Source organism: Diuraphis noxia, unplaced genomic scaffold, assembly GCF_037042655.1.
Source record: "Diuraphis noxia isolate RWA-SAM2 unplaced genomic scaffold, SU_Dnox_SAM2 contig0001, whole genome shotgun sequence".
In the NCBI taxonomy this organism is placed as follows: Eukaryota; Metazoa; Arthropoda; class Insecta; order Hemiptera; family Aphididae; genus Diuraphis; species Diuraphis noxia.
The window spans coordinates 11,769,193-11,785,926 of NW_028301711.1; the positions used below are offsets into that span (position 1 = coordinate 11,769,193).

General features: G+C 29.0%; 3 protein-coding genes across 3 annotated transcripts; 1 reads left to right on the top strand and 2 right to left on the bottom strand.

The window, feature by feature from the left end:
* The first annotated feature begins 1,174 nt into the window (after positions 1–1,174).
* On the top strand, positions 1,175–2,893 carry LOC149059653 (uncharacterized). Its single transcript, XM_089217763.1, has 2 exons — positions 1,175–1,359; positions 2,174–2,893. Exons 1-2 carry the CDS (start codon positions 1,246–1,248, stop codon positions 2,723–2,725), a joined length of 666 nt encoding a protein of 221 aa, XP_089073889.1. The 5' UTR covers positions 1,175–1,245; the 3' UTR covers positions 2,726–2,893.
* Positions 2,894–4,099: 1,206 nt separating this feature from the next.
* LOC149059654 (uncharacterized) lies at positions 4,100–5,107 on the bottom strand. Its single transcript, XM_089218141.1, has 3 exons — positions 4,791–5,107; positions 4,540–4,699; positions 4,100–4,460 (listed from the first exon to the last, which is right to left on the bottom strand). Exons 1-3 carry the CDS (start codon positions 5,037–5,039, stop codon positions 4,354–4,356), a joined length of 516 nt encoding a protein of 171 aa, XP_089074267.1. The 5' UTR covers positions 5,040–5,107; the 3' UTR covers positions 4,100–4,353.
* A 3,081-nt stretch (positions 5,108–8,188) lies between these two features.
* Positions 8,189–8,863, bottom strand: LOC149059655 (uncharacterized). The gene is made up of 2 exons (XM_089225318.1): positions 8,604–8,863; positions 8,189–8,531 (listed from the first exon to the last, which is right to left on the bottom strand). Exons 1-2 carry the CDS (start codon positions 8,861–8,863, stop codon positions 8,189–8,191), a joined length of 603 nt encoding a protein of 200 aa, XP_089081444.1.
* Between the last annotated feature and the right edge of the window lie 7,871 nt (positions 8,864–16,734).

Genomic DNA, 16,734 nt, shown 5'->3' on the forward strand with positions numbered 1-16,734 from the left:
TATTTAAGATTAATTATTAATAAGATTTAAGACATTCGCCACAAACGCCCGGATAAACTGACACAGTGCCACTATGAAAAAAAATAGCCCCCTCTGACGGCCACTTTTATCTAGCCCTAGGCACGTGCCTACCCTGCCTATACGTTAATCCGGCACTGAAATGCCTGATTAATACTCTTAAGAAATTTCTCTTCACAATCCACTTTTAAATAAGGAAACCTGCACTTATCAGTAACAGTACTGATCAGTATCAGTGTGTGTGTGTGTGTGTGTGTGTGTGTGTGTGTTCAGAAAATAACTATGACATTAATTATTAACAGATGGAAATATGAGATGAGTTTTTTTTGGTTTTTTTCGACCACCGCCTACAGGTAATATAGTCTCGCGCCGTTTGCTACGCGTTATCGAAAAATCGGTACGCGCGTCGAGAACGGCGTGCGCGCGTAGGAACACCAAAAACGCGTTTTTTCGTATTTTTGCTGTTACTGTGCGCGTTCTCCAAGTCTCGGTTTTTTGCCGTGAGACGCGTTTTTGAAATACGAAATATATAATATACATTTAGGTATATTTCACCATAGTAGTGGTAAAACTGCGTGGCTCAACAGCAAGCCAGTGGGAATGCACGCAGTGAGGGATCCCGATCACCCCCACCAGTAAAAGAGATGTTTTATAAAATCGTGTACGGCGGTTACAACTGCTTACATACCGATTAATACCGTCCGACCAGTCCGAGTAATCGTAATTCTCAAAATGAACGCTGCACGAGGAAATTCTGTTGGCTTAGTTTATGATTTCAAATACGGTGCTGCGGTGTTCAACGTCGGCGTTTATATTTATAGAAAAGGTATGTTTTCATTTATCGAATGTGTTATGAATGTTATGATGTGTATCATTATAATAAATTTGTATAGATGATTGACAAATCGAATAGTTTTTTTAAAAAATATGTTAACTATTATATTTTTTAATCACCGTTCGTGTCGTATATCTATTCTGTGTACAAATATAATTTAAAATACTTGTTTACATGAATTAGGTATTGAACGGGAATATCTCGTCAACGCTCAGAGTATACATGAAATATGCAATATCCCCTTCATCCAGACACGTTTCCATGACGACCCATTTGTTAAGGTTTTACACGGTTCTACGTTTTACGCGGAACCTAAAATATACCAGTTGATTGGACGGTGCGTGGATAAAGCCAAGGGTTTGGCACTGTCTAAATGGATTTATACCAAACTCATGCCTGAGTTACGGTATAAAAATGACATCACGGCCCACACATCAGCACCAGACACGACTATCAACGGCACCACCACTGCCACGGCAAGCACCGATAATGATTATGTTGTAAACGTGAGTACATGAAATTATTATACATAGAGATGTTTAAAATACGGTATTTATTTTTAATTTTTAATTAGATCTTATATATAAAATTATTTCGAGAGATATTTTACTTGAATCGATTTTTTCACAGTGACATTTTTTTATTTCAAACAATAGTTGAAATGTTTAGATAAAATTTATTTATTTATTTTTAATTTTTGTCGTTTAGCACGGTTTTTGTCTGTGTATTCGAATTTCTTAGATATAAACTCGATATAAATTAAATATAGAATAATGATAAAACAAAATATTATGATTTTTTCCAGAAAATAACGACTGTTTATTTAATAGACATTTATTTCAAGTAATAATTGTCTAAAAATTATCCTTACACTTTTTTACCTAAAAGTAATAATTCATGAGTTATCTTTCGGTCTACGCTTAGTCGGGGGGGGGGGGGGGGGGGTGGTCGCGGCGCGCGAGGTGACTCTTGTCCGCGATCAGAGTTACTCAGAAATCCAACACACAATAAAATACGCACCCAATATATTATGATTTCAAAAACTACGTATACTTGCACTTGATATATATAATAATAGTAATTGTTTGAGTTACTCACACATGAAAATGCAAATAATATGATTTTCAATATAACAGTTTATACTAAAATGCTGTACCGATATCCGTATTATATTAAATAGTTAAAAAGAAAAATAAACACCACAAATATTAATACAAAACTAATAATCTACTGCATATTAAATGCAATATTAGAAACTTGTTTTACGTGAGGCTATAGATGTTTCACATCAATAATAAATCATATCAAATTAAATTTCAGTTATTGGGCGAGTTACGTATGATGCAAGACTCACAGCCGACCATTTCACCGGCGCCGATGCCGACAAGACCGATGGCGGAACCCAACAACCGGTACCCTGCCGGGTATATTGACGACGATGACGAAGATTGGGAAGACAATTTCATCAGCGCAGTGGCCGTGTCCATGGAGGAAACATCAGTACCCCTAAAGCATGCAGAAGATCATCTTAGCGATTTTTTGACAAAGAAAACCAACTGCTTAATATGTATGGAGCAGCGAGACGTGCTGGACATGTGTTTCAGTACGAGTTGTGGACACGCAATGTGTCTCATTTGTTTGATGAAATTGAAAAACACCACCGATTGTTCGTTTTGCAAACAATCGGCGGTGTGTTTCATCATATTTGATAATGTCCAAAACCGCAACTCAGTCTCCTCCTCCTTATTCACCTTCAAAATCGTTAAAAAATCTGAAAATCCCGACGAGGTAATAAAAATAACTTATGACATACCGTCGCTCACTGTGGCCGTATTTAATAATATTGAAAGAGCGTGCCGTTTGGTATTGTAACGTGTTTTTTTCACCTCGTCTTGGGATTTTTTTTGAATTTTACATTATATGCATTCGGTGTAGTATCTATTATTTATATGTTTTTACGGTATTCATAATATTATATTCATATGTCCTACTGTATTATTCATTAATATGTTTTTTACAGTATTAATAATTATATTTATACGTCTTACGGTATTATTCATCAATAATTATATTATTCACTAATAAATGTATTATTATTATTATCACATATTTATATTACATTACATTACATTATATTTATGTATATATAATGTATAATATATATATTTATATATACACATTATCCATATTACAATATTATTCATTCCTATAATTATATAATTTATTTTCATTTTTAAAGATATTGATGATATGTTTTATGTTAAATATGTATAATCAATATAATTTATATTTCAACAGAAATTGTTGTTAATTAAACTTATTTGTATTAATCTGTACAGGGTAAAAATACATTATAATAGGTATAGTTACTGCATTATGAACATTAATCAATAATTTTAACGGTATGTAAGTATGTATTTATGTATGTATGTATTAGGAATTTAGGATAACTTGTATAATTAGTATACATGTTAATGAGTTGTGTTTTGTGTTAAGTCGTCAATGGTAGGTACGTCCCGATAATCATTTTCGGTGCAGCAAATGTGCTCACCAATCAGTAATTCTATGGTTCAAGGCACGGTGAATATCTGGTTCACATACCGTTAAAATTATTGATTAATGTTCATAATGCAGTAACTATACCTATTATAATGTGCATGGTGTTTTTGGTCATTTTGAATACCGAATTTTTACATGGGTTGCACTGTGGTTTTTGAGTGCAACCGTCGGTTCAATAATCGTGTTATTGCACAAATAAGTATCCACATTAATAGTGCACTTAGAGTTCAACGTTGGGTTCAATAACAGTATTACTGCACCAAAACTATCCCTAATTAATTGTGTAATGATAGTGCATAGCATTTGTCGTTTAAATTACTGTTTTTTGTATCATTATATAACGGTGCATTTTCCGTGTTTTGGTGTAATCAACAACCAACCCTATATAGGTGTAATTATATAACTCTTAATTTTTCATACAAATGACTTAGAATTAACTAAACAATAATTCTTACTAAATAAGTTTAATTTATTAACTTTATATATTATATATACAATGTACCTATACACACTTGAAATCATGCTATCCCTACATCTCCCCAAAAAGACACTTCTTGTAATTAATTTAAGTTTAAAAATTTATTTATTTTTTTATTAAAATTGTTAATCATCATCAACATTTTTTTAAGTATGTAAACACTTGTTCAAACTCCAGATTCCTTGCTTCTTTAACTCCTCACCCACAAAAATAAAAATAAAATCCTTTAGACGTGCCTGGTACCAATGATCTTAAATAGTGTATTCTATATAGATTATGTCTAAATCAAATAATACAATAAATTGAATAATATAAAATCAAATTTTTAGTAATAACAAAAAACTAAAATTCTGGTTCATTTAATATACAAATAGGATATAAGCATAAAATAAAAACAATAACTATAAAACTGAAAAGTAATACCTTTACATATTCAGTATAGATTATTATTTTAAAAATAGAATCACTCATCATGAGCAATCACTTTAGGTGCATGCCTCAAATAGTTGTCCAGCACCGTTGAAAATTTTTTTTGGTTCAAAGGTGTATCGAGATAGCCGGACAATGATTCTAAATTAGTCAAAATAAATTAAATTACTTATTGGTTTATTTATATATTATAATAATTATATATAACTATACAATTTACCATATATAACAGAAAATAGCTCTAAGTCAATAAATTTCCGTTTTGTTTTTCCCTTATAACTAAAGTGACCCAATATCGTATAATTAAAACATAAGTTTACAGCTTCTCTAATAGCAGAACTTAAATTGAGTGATCCTACTTTCATAAGAATATAACTTTTCTGTAACAAACATCGATTTTTTGATTAATAAAGTTATTTAAAGTAAGGATTTAAAATAATCAAGTGATCAAATCATGATCATCTGACTTACTAAACTTTCTTTATGTAACAAATACTCAGTGTTTTCAACTGACAAAAGCGCTTCAACTATATCTAATTCATCTAATGATTTGACTGGCAAAATGCTAAGAAACACTGTTGGAATTATTGGATTTGGAAGAGCCAGTGCCCTTACTCTAGAATCTGATTTCATCATTGCTTGTAATTTATTGTCCATATTTTCAAACCCTTTACAGAGTCGAGCATTTGAATTAGTCAATAAAATCATTTGAAGTGACATTTCCTTAAGAGCAGATTTGTAATATTTATTATTTTTTTCAATAATAGTTATTAATTTTGAATTATCACAACTGCAGTCTAAAATAAAAATAAATATTTCAAAATTGTCAAATAAAGAAATTATCTAAATGTAAAAATATAAATATAAATGTAAACCTTTTTTTGTTTCTAAAGAATCACTAAGGACACCAGCAGTTGTAGTAGGCAGAGAAGTAGTAAAATCAATATCTTCAACTAAAAAATCTGTATTAGTGGCTGCATTAATAAACTCAGTGAGTTTTTCTACATCATCATCATTAGTGTCCATTGTTATTTCACTTACATCCAAATTATTACTTAAAATCATATTTTTACCTATTATGATAAAGTTAAAAGTTACAATTTGTTAAGCAAAGTATACTTATCAAAATAATTACATAAAAACTACATTGAATGATGATAACAAACCTGTAGTATTTGAGCTGGTTGCAGTTGTCATTTCAAGTGAATCATTTATAATATAAGTTGAATGGTTTTTTGTAACAGTACTGCAGTCATCGTTCGCACTTGTTATGGCGGATATTTCATATGTTTCATTAGTTATGATATTTGAATCGGCTTGAATAAATAAAAAATAATATATATTTTTTTAACCTTATAAGTGTGATTAACAAATATTATTGTTATAATACTAACTTGTGTTGGAATTTAACAATGGAAACATTGGTATATTTGGAAGTTCTGAAGTAATATCATTATTAACACTTGACATACATTTTTTTTTTTTGATGGTATGTCTTCTTCACTTTCAGAAGACTGTTCTGACCAAACTTTACTTGTACTCCTAGCCAGTTTTTCTTTATCTGATTAAAAAAACATTTAAAAATGTCATAATTTATATTTTACTAATTTACTAATTTATTTTACTTACAAAATGATCCAGCAATTTTGGTAATTTGGTGTATAGTGCCATCTTCATTATTTTGTACTGCACTGCATTTTTTAATCATTTTGCTTATTTGAGCCGCAGAAAGAAATTTCTCTTCACAATCCACTTTTAAATAAGGAAACCAGCACTTATCAGTAACAACCAACCAATTATCCGGAACATGCTGAACTTCGTTGGTAGAAGTAAACATCACAACAGACGAAGATGACCTAAATAGTTAGTTAAAACCAACAATTTAATTAGCATAAATATATAATATTGTTTAAAAAAACTTCTTATTATTACCATTATTATTATTTTCATTAAATAATATTTAAATCTATATACTTCATAGTTTATACATATATACATAAGATGAATACACTTTACTGCAAATGCAATAAAAGTATAATTATTGATGCTTTATTATCAACTGGTAAATGCATCATTTTGTCCTTGATATTATTTAACATCCAGGACTGAAGGTGACTTAATTCTGACGCTGCTTTTATGTTTAATAATTTCGAAAGACAAGGTATATTAAAAAAATTTTCAAGTTTCTCAAATTTTCTCCCAACTATCAATATGTTTTCATTGAATTTTGATGTTACAATATTTTCAATAATAACAATATCACCATTTATCATTCTAACACAATTGTCTGCTTTATTTATTTTTAATACAAATTTGTAAGTTCTCCATCCTGCATAATATGGTTCACATCCATCTGTGGTAGTCGGTCTGATTTTAAATTTGCATTGTACACTGAGAGGTCCAATATGTTTGTTTAGTTCTTCTTTCTTTGAGAAGAAAATTCTATCTTCAGAATATCGCCTTATCAATTGTTGCAATGGTTTAACACCAATTCTAATTTTTTTTTTTCATTGGTTGCATATAACTTTCAAATTCAAATGCTGAAAAGTTATTTAATGATCCATACTTTTTAACATCATCTGCTAAATGTTGAATAATGTGAACGTTATGCGACATATATGATTTACCATAAATATTAGCAAACGATATTATAAAATGATTTAAAAGTGATTTTGCATAATTGTTAATGTCGGACGAAATATTATTTGTTGAGAGTAGTCTAATAGCAACACATAATACTAAGAAATTTTCATATACTTCTTTGCTAACAATATCCCGAAAAACAACCATACCAGTATATAAAAGAATTTGCCTTAATTCTGTAGCCTTCCAACGACTGGCATCTCTGATAGGATGTTGTCGGCTATTAACATTTGGTGCTCTCTGGAACTCCACAGGTATATATTGACCAATGTCATTCAACTTTTCATCCAAAGCTGATATCAAATTATTAGGAAGGGTCAACTTGTGTCTTTTAACCCCCCCATTCCAAAACATTAACAGCTTTTTCATGATTCCAATGCAAACACAATTCATATAATCAATCAAATGGGATACTATTGATAATATCAAATTGAGGAACTTAATTGCGCCTTCGGTAATGCAACGCTGCAATTCTTGATGGAAATACTGTATGATACATGAAATCAGTAAAAATCACTTTATTTCAGAACACCTTCATTTATTTGTATCAGTTATCAATGTAAAAATGGTTACCAGTTAATTTTATGCGATAACGATTATTTTCAAAATTGTATTTAAATTTAAAATTTTCTATTTCTATTTTACGTTTAAGTATATTATATTATGGTTATACCTAGTATTTGTTGAATAAACGTTAGAATGAACTCAAGTAATGAAGTTTTAGCTGCTGTTGCTACAAGTATATAGCGACTTTTATTCAAACGACTGAAACAGAAAAACAGTTGGAAGAATGCTTGTTTCCGAAATTAAAATTATTTTAACTAAACTTATATCAGACGTCAACTTGACGTTTAAAAACCTTGAAATTTATAACACTATACTTTAACAATAAAACAATTTAGTCTTTCTTTTCATTAATTATCACAAATTATAAAAGTATAAACAATATACAAACTAAATAATCACCTCTTTGCTTTGATATAACATAATAAAATATCAATTTATAACACTATACTTTAACAATAAAACAATTTAGTCTTTCTTTTCATTAATTAACACAAATTATAAAAGTATAAACTATATACAAATTAAATAATCATCTCTTTGCTTTGATATAACATAACAAAATATCAATTTATAACACTATATTTCTAAACAATAAAACAATTACCTAATTAATTATCACTAGGTAATTATAAAGATCTAACAGCAGACAATTTATTTGATTAAACATCCCCAAAAAATATATCTAGTTCTAAATATGGCTCTTGAGTATTGTTAGAGTATAATATAGAACTAGTCATTTTATTAAACATGGGTTTTGTTGGAGTAAACTTAATGCTATTTTTTGTTTCAAAATGTCCCCCTTTAACACATTGTTTTGTTAATAAGTTACCGTTAATTGTGTCTGTAAGAAGCTTATTCCTAGATTTGGTTTTGATGTTGTTGACGTTGGAAAAGACCCTTTCACAGTCAGCATTTGAAACAGGAAGACATAATACTGCTAAAGCAAAGTCAGAAAGTTCTTGGAATTCATTCAAGTCTTTTCCGTATTTTTTAAGATATGACCTAAACATTAAAAAATAATTTAAGTTACTTAATTTAAATGATATATTTTGAGTCTAAAATTAATATGTTTACCATAGTACGTCGGGATCATCATTAGAATATTGTAAATTAGTAATAGATTCTGGTGGAAGATGTAATGACATTGGCAGTGCTCTCCATTGATCATCGAGTTTTTGAATAATTTCATTATAATCTTCATTTTCCTTAATAGGTACAGCTCTTTTCATGTAGGTAACTAATGGTAAAATACTCGGATTCTCATCTCGAAATGCATTTGAAAGTGAATTTTTAGCACTAAGAATAGATATTTTACTTAGTACTTGATCATTCATATCATAGCGTTTTTTAATTTCCATAGCAGATGTCTGTAGAAATTGTCTGCAATGGTTGTAAAAATACTTAAGCTTTTCTTTATTTTTAATTAGGTTATTTTTATTAATATGTTCCTGAACCATTACTCCAAGGTACATTTGGGAGTCAAAAATGTGATGTTGGCCGTTATTAGGTTGAATACTTGACAGATCGGTTCTTAAGACATAGTCTCTTTTCATAAAACTTAATAGAATTGTAGTGTATAACAATCTTATTTTTTCGTGTATAGTGTATATCTGTAATGACCACTCTCTCGGTTTGAAAATATTTATTAAGTTCTGTAAATTTTGGAAGTATCCAAGACAAGAAGTAAAAATATAGCTTCATGAAAGGGTCATTAAGTGAATTAAATATAAATTCAGTGGTATGAAGTTTTTGTTCCAAATAGGTGTCAGTGAAATACAACCGTAAAGCAGCCCATTGTTCAATAATTCTTTTAATTACAGCTTCTAATGACAACCATCTGGTTTGTGAAGGGTGGAGAATTTTATGAGGCTTTAAGTCCAAAAACTTTTGGAATTGCATTAATGCATTTTGATTTTGCCTTCTTTGCGCAGTTAGGTCCTTCGTCACTGGAATTAGTTGAATTACTCATATTATCTAAAGGCACGAACGACGACATTTTAATGACGTTACTATAGACGTTAATACAATCATTACACTCGTAGAAAAAAAAAGATTGATGTCGATGACTAATGGTTATAATCATGATTTAAGATACTATCTTAAGTCGTGGTTATAATTAATATCATATTAATATGACATAATAATATTAATATGTCTATGATATAAATACGTAATTTTGTACTATTATCTTTTTATCATGAGTCAAATACCATTTATAAAAGTTTATATATTTTTTTTCTAATTTATTCAAAATCAATCAAATGCATTGATTTTCCTGTTTAATTTTTTCATTCCTTTATAAATAAGATTAAATTTTGTTTTCATATTTTTATATAACGATATATTTTCATCTATCATTTCATCATTATCTAAATATCTATTTGGTAAAAATACTCTAATTTTATTATCTAATACAACAGTTATTGTTTTACCATGCTCTGTATCAAAATATTCGAAAAAAGTCACCTCATATTTTTTTCCTTGTTCTAATGTATCTAATTTTACAAAATCATATTCAGTGTTGCCGCATTTATTTAAAGATGCTTTAAAATTTTCCATTTCTATTATTTATTATAATAAAAAATAAAAATTTTTAAACATCGAAACATTAAAACATACATTTAAGCATAACAACATAACTACGTAAATCAATTAATTATGTTCACGTCGACGTTTAGTGTTTTTACGTTGTCGTTGTTGATTTTCACGTTCACGTTCACATTCACGTTGTTCTATTATCTTTTTTGTCACATTTCGGAAATAAAGCATATTCTTAAGTTTCTTGATTTCTTGTTCATATTTTTCACACTGTTTTTTACATAGTTCGATTTGAGATAATACGGACGATTAGTGTTACGTCACAAATTGTTATCAATCCTTATCAAACTATCCATTGGATCCAAACAAACATTTCATACTATCTGAGAAGCATACACTTGAAAAGAATTTGAATAAAGTTGTGGTTTAAATGCTTAAAAGTTTAAACTTTAACTTTTATTTGTTTTATACTTTCATTTTAAACGATTTTACGTTTCTTATTGCTGTTTTACCTACTTAATACTCATATTTAATCGATTCTAATGGCTAGTAATCATTTATTGTCAATAACTTCAATATCGGAATACTTTAAAGAAAACATAAAACAACTCAAACGTGGTGAAATAGCTTATAAGGATAGCCATATTTTAAAATTTCAAGCAGATCCAAGTTTAGGAATAATTGTTGGTGAGATAAAACCTAGTATGCGCAACAACCCTTATAATGTAAAACTTTTTTTAAAAGATGGATGTATTGCTGATGCACAGTGTTCTTGCCCTAGAGGTACACTTATTTGCCATCATATTGCAGCATTAGCAATATATACCCACTATAATTTGAGCTCCACGGATACAGCTTGTTCCTGGAGTGCTAGGAAAAACAATACATTAGGTGAAATTAAATCAATTAATCAAATATATAATTGTATACCATGTTCGGATATAAGTGTTTCAAATGTAGATTTTGATAACTTTAGAGAGACTTTAATGAGTTTATCAGTCCCTGTTGGATTTTCTTGGTTATTACAGTCCGAAAACGAATCAATTACTTCCGAAAATCTTTTAGTTGACTCTATTGAAAGTCTTATTCTCGACAAAAGATGTCAATATTTAGTAAAATCAAAGGATTTTGTTGCTCTTAAAAATTATGTTCAAACTAAGATCTATGTGACAGATGTATCAATTATTCAGATAGCTAAAGATACTGTTGGACAAATTAATAATGACCTTTGGTTTAAGTATAGGAAAAATAGACTTACTGCTAGCCACTTTGGAAAAGTCCTAGCAGCCTCTAAAAAAGATAAATTTTCAAAATCTTTATTTAAATCATTAAGCAATGATACTAACCTTAGTGGTATACATTCCATACAATGGGGAATCTCTAATGAAAGTTCCGCTATAGATGTACTTAAACAAGAAGAAAATGTAGAGGTGATTCCAACTGGATTATGGCTTTCAAATAGTGGACTTTTAGGAGCATCGCCAGATGGACTAGTAGGCTCTAATTATACCGTTGAAGTAAAGTGTCCATGGAAGTACAGAAACAAAAATCTTAATGCTGAAATTGAAGTAGATCATACTTACATAGCAGTGGCGCCGAACACGTATATTTATGGGGCGATTCGCCCCAGTATTTTAATAGGTGGGTGGTGGGTGTCGGGTGATTGGGTCTTGTGTGAACGGGTGTCGGGGTGTGTATACATTTACATTTTACAGTATTGATACTCTAGTTTGTAAATCTTAAAGATATACTAATTACGGGACAACCATATCCAATCAGTAGACAATAGGATTTTATGATGCGAATATGCGATAGAGGGATAGAGAGATACGTTGACATTTTCTGTCCTCATAAATGCACATAATTTATACTATCTATCAATCTATTTGGTAGGTATTAAAAACATCTGAATCTGAAGCTAAATATTTTTCAGTGTTTAAAAGTGATTTTATTATATATAATATGCAAATCACATCTTATACAAATATTAAAATAATTAAATTATCAATGAGCCCACGCAGCCTTTTAGAAACATCTTTTTTATTTATGTTTTAATATTAATTATTAGAGATATATCATATATTTACATAATACATATTTATATACCGCTATTAAGTAGGTAAGCAAGATGTAATAATTAATGCTTAATTATAATTTTCGGTATGTATGATTTATTGATTTATCATTTATCATTTATGAGACATATTATAAAGACATTTCGAACATATAACTATTAATCTGTGATATTTCAATGTTTAAACAATAAATATAATCTTATTCTAAAATAGCATTCAATAGATACTTGACAGGGCGGGTCGTAGTACGCCGTACGGCCTCTGGCTGATGGTCTTCGCGCGTCGGGGTCTTCAGTAAATAAAATAATAAATGCTATTAATATACCATACACGGACGTCTCGGACGTATTTTACACAAAATCGAATAACAGAATAACTATCAGATAAGAAGACTGTTATTCGGAGACTCAGACCACAATAATACATAATGACATAATGTGTGTCGTGTGTGTGGCTATATTATTATTATATTATTATTGTTTAGTGCAATAGTGCATTAGTGCGTTGTTCGTCGTTCGTCTAATCGTCTTGTCTGTACTATTCGATCGTTAAATTTTCGTATAATATTTTATCATCGTAATTTTCATTTATACGTTGTATAATGGACTCCCACGTTTGTTGTTTTTGTTCAAAAGAGAGAGGAACATTAAACCAAACAAATTGGAATCGACACGTACAAGCGTGTAAAAACAAAAAAATTAAAGTTAACAGTAGTTGTAACATAAAACATTTTTTTACATCAACATGTACAAAAGGTATGTACCTATTATTATATATTTATATTTTATTGTATCTATTCTCTTTATAAATTATAATATTTTAATTGTTTATATAGGTAATATTATTATTAATAAACATTTTAAACTGTAATAGGTGGAGAGGTAGTTAGTTAGTTCTTAGTTAATATTTTTATTTTGTTTTTAACTTTTTAAGGTTTATTGTTATATTTTCATAAAAATTTGAGTATAACGTCCCTTAAAATTAAATTTTAAAAAACTAGGTTTCACAGACTCCATATTATTACCATATCGTTACCTATCCCGTTTGTCTTTAGCTGGCAATTTACAAAATGTTAAATAAGTAAATTAATAATATAAATTTCAAGTATACCTACCTACCTAAATATCTGTATTTAATTTCAATGATCTATCTAGTAAATTAATAAATAATGCTGTTATTTATTTTTGAATTGTTTTAGTACAATAATGCATAATACTATATAGTTACCTACCCATATTAATCAAGCTCTATATTTTAATTATTAACAGAAAAAGATAAAACTCAAGATGTAATCATTGAACAATCTGTTGACAGTGAAATAACTAATGTAGTTCCAATATCTCATTCAGTTCCATGTTTAAGTTTCAGTATAGGTTAACCTAACCAAAAGATGCATTTGATTCGTTTGGAAATATTTATAAAAAGTTTATCGATAAAGATACATTGGTCAGTGAATATTGTCATTTCGTGAATTATTATGAAGAGCTGTTGAAATCTAATTATTTGCCCAAACGTATCCATAAAAGTAATCAATCAGCTAATAATAATTTTAACGATTCAGAATATTCAGATAGTGACAGTGATGTAGTACATGAAAAGCTAGAACAACCACATAATGCTGCTAGTATGGTATCATTATTTACACTGTTTTGTAATGCAAACCTAAAATCAGTTTTCCCTAACCTGTTTATGGCTCTTAAAATTGCTGTGACATTGCCTGTTAGTAGTACAACAACTGAACGCTCTTTTTCTAAAATGAAATTAATTAAGACTCGACTACGTTCAACTATGGGAAATAATCGACTGGAAGGACTCATGAGAATGTCTTGTGAATTTGATATAGATATTGATTATGATGAAGTCATTGATACATTTTCTTCCTTTAGTTCCAAACTACAGAATGCACTTCATATTTAATTATAATAATGTATATATTTATATAATATTAAATTACATTTAGTTTGATAGTATATATCTAGTAAAATATTAAGCAATAAAGCATTGAAAATAATATATATAATATTATGTGATTATGATTGTTTGTCTTATTCTTTATTAGTTGTTTTTTTTTTTTTTAGATACTAATAATAACTGGTTGCTTTTCTGAATACACTGAACTTTGGATGAAAAACAGTTACTGACAAAAATAAAGAAAAAAAAAAACAAAAATTAAGTGTTAAAAATATTTGTAGGCTGTAGTGTAGATATTTAAATGGTTGCTTGAGATTTTATAATATGTACCACAGTACAAGTGACAAGGGTCGAGATATGATAAAATTATAAGTACAGTTACTTGGGTACGGATACAAAATTAATTTACCGATGTCTAGGTATATAATAATATGTATTATGTACATTAGTAACTGATTGTTCAGTGTAAGTATCAATAACTAATCAGAACGTAATAAGTTAAATAGCGAGTGAAGCTAGTGGCTTTATGATAGTTGAATTTACAATATAATCATTTAGCTGCTCATTATTTTGCTCTAACTTAGTGGGTGGTGGTGGTGGTAACAAATTTTTAAACTTTGCCCCATCAAATGAAATACAAGTCGGCGCCACTGAGCACGACCACCGACGGCGGCAGCTTCTTATCAAACGGATCGAACATTAACTATTAGGTGTTTAGTATAATTAATAACTATGTCTTCGCCAAACACTGATAATACAGTATTGAATAGAAAACGTAGTAATGTATGGTACCTACTATTACTCTGTCTTACAAAATAACATTGCAAAATGTAATGTTTGTTCAGACAAATTAAGTTTTAGTGGAGGATCTACTGGAAATTTGTTGAGACATTTGAAAACCAAGCATCCAACAATTCCGATGCAGAGAAACGTCCAAGTAAAATATGCATTATATTAATATAAAACCAGTTTGACTATTAAAAGCCTATAAGTACTAGATCACATGTGTAAAAGATTTAAGTAAAAAGTACCTATTTTAATATTAGTATTCAATTTGTTTTTCTTACTTGTTGCTGTGAGCACTATTTAAATTCTTTTAAATTATAAGTAACTTAAGTACCTTTATATTTTAAACTTGCCTTATTATTTTAATAGGAATCAAAATATAAAATGTTGCCGTTTATTTCTATATTATAAAATCAGACTATGTAGTTGTATTATTATAGTTTATACTTAATTTCATTATATAGATCAATGTTTAAAAACATGATGTTATTGTAGTGTGATATCAACAATCATATTGTGTTATTGACATGATATACAAACTATTTAGGCACATAAATTATAATAATATTAACGATAAATTTGAATAAAAAATTATTATATAATACAATTAATATAAAGAATAACAATAAAAATTCAAGAATTTCAAAACTATTTTAAATATTTTAAAATTATTTGAGTAATATTTTAAATACTTTTAAAAAACTTTTTTTACAATCTTATAATGATGTTAACTATTATAAAATGTAGTACACATACAAATTAAATCAACCAACCTTTCAATGTTTAAAAATTAAAATAGGTAATAATATTTCTAAATTATAGGTAAATGAATCAAACTCTGATATTATTAATGATCCAAAATCCTCAACATCGACGACTCAAAATTCATCTGGACAACAACCATCTTCAGTAGCAACAACATCAACAACAATTATTAGACTACATAACAAGCAACAAGTCTCTATTTCAAGCTATATCCAAAAGCCAATACCTATGAGTAAATCAAAAATGATTGATCAACAATTAGTAAAAATGATTGTGAAGGAATATCATCCTTTTAGTGTGGCCGAGGATATAGAATTTCGTAATCTTATTAAAATGTTATGTCCAACTTATGTTATTCCATCAAGAAAAACAGTAACCCAAAGTTTGATGCCTCAAATGTTTGATATGACTGTTGAATGTGTGAAGGATACATTAAGAAATGTGGAAGCTGTGTGTTTGACTACAGATGGGTGGACATCTAGAAGTAACCAAAGCTTTATATCAGTAACAGCACACTATATTGACCCAAAAAACGAGACACTTGTTTCATCAGTATTATTAGGCTGTATTGATTTTGATGAAAAACATACAAGTGATAATTTGGCTCGTTTTTTAAGAAACATTGTTGATGAATGGAATTTATCAAATAAACTGACTGCTGTAATAACCGATAATGCTGCTAATATTAAAGCAGCAATTAGAAAATGCAACTGGAGATGGTTATCTTGCTTTGCACATTCCATAAATTTAACCGTTCAATCTAGCTTTAAATGCATAGAGGACTAACGAACAGTATAAAACTTTCAATGACGAAGTTAGGCTAAGGTCCTTTGACAATCTCATTATTACACCCAACATTCTTAGAGCTTTGCAACAAGCCATTTCAATGTGAAGGCCCGGGTCAAGGTTACTTGAGAGTTTGAACCCAAGATCCATCGTAAATTCATCACAGCGAGAAATTATTGAATCATGAATATGGTAGGCATAGGCGTGCGCAGGACATTTTTGCTGAGGGTGCATAGTAAAAATAGATTGAACATTTCAGTATGTCACCTAGCCACATAACAATTCGGGTCAGGATTAATAAAAAAAAAAAATTAATAATAATTGTATACATTATATAATTTAAT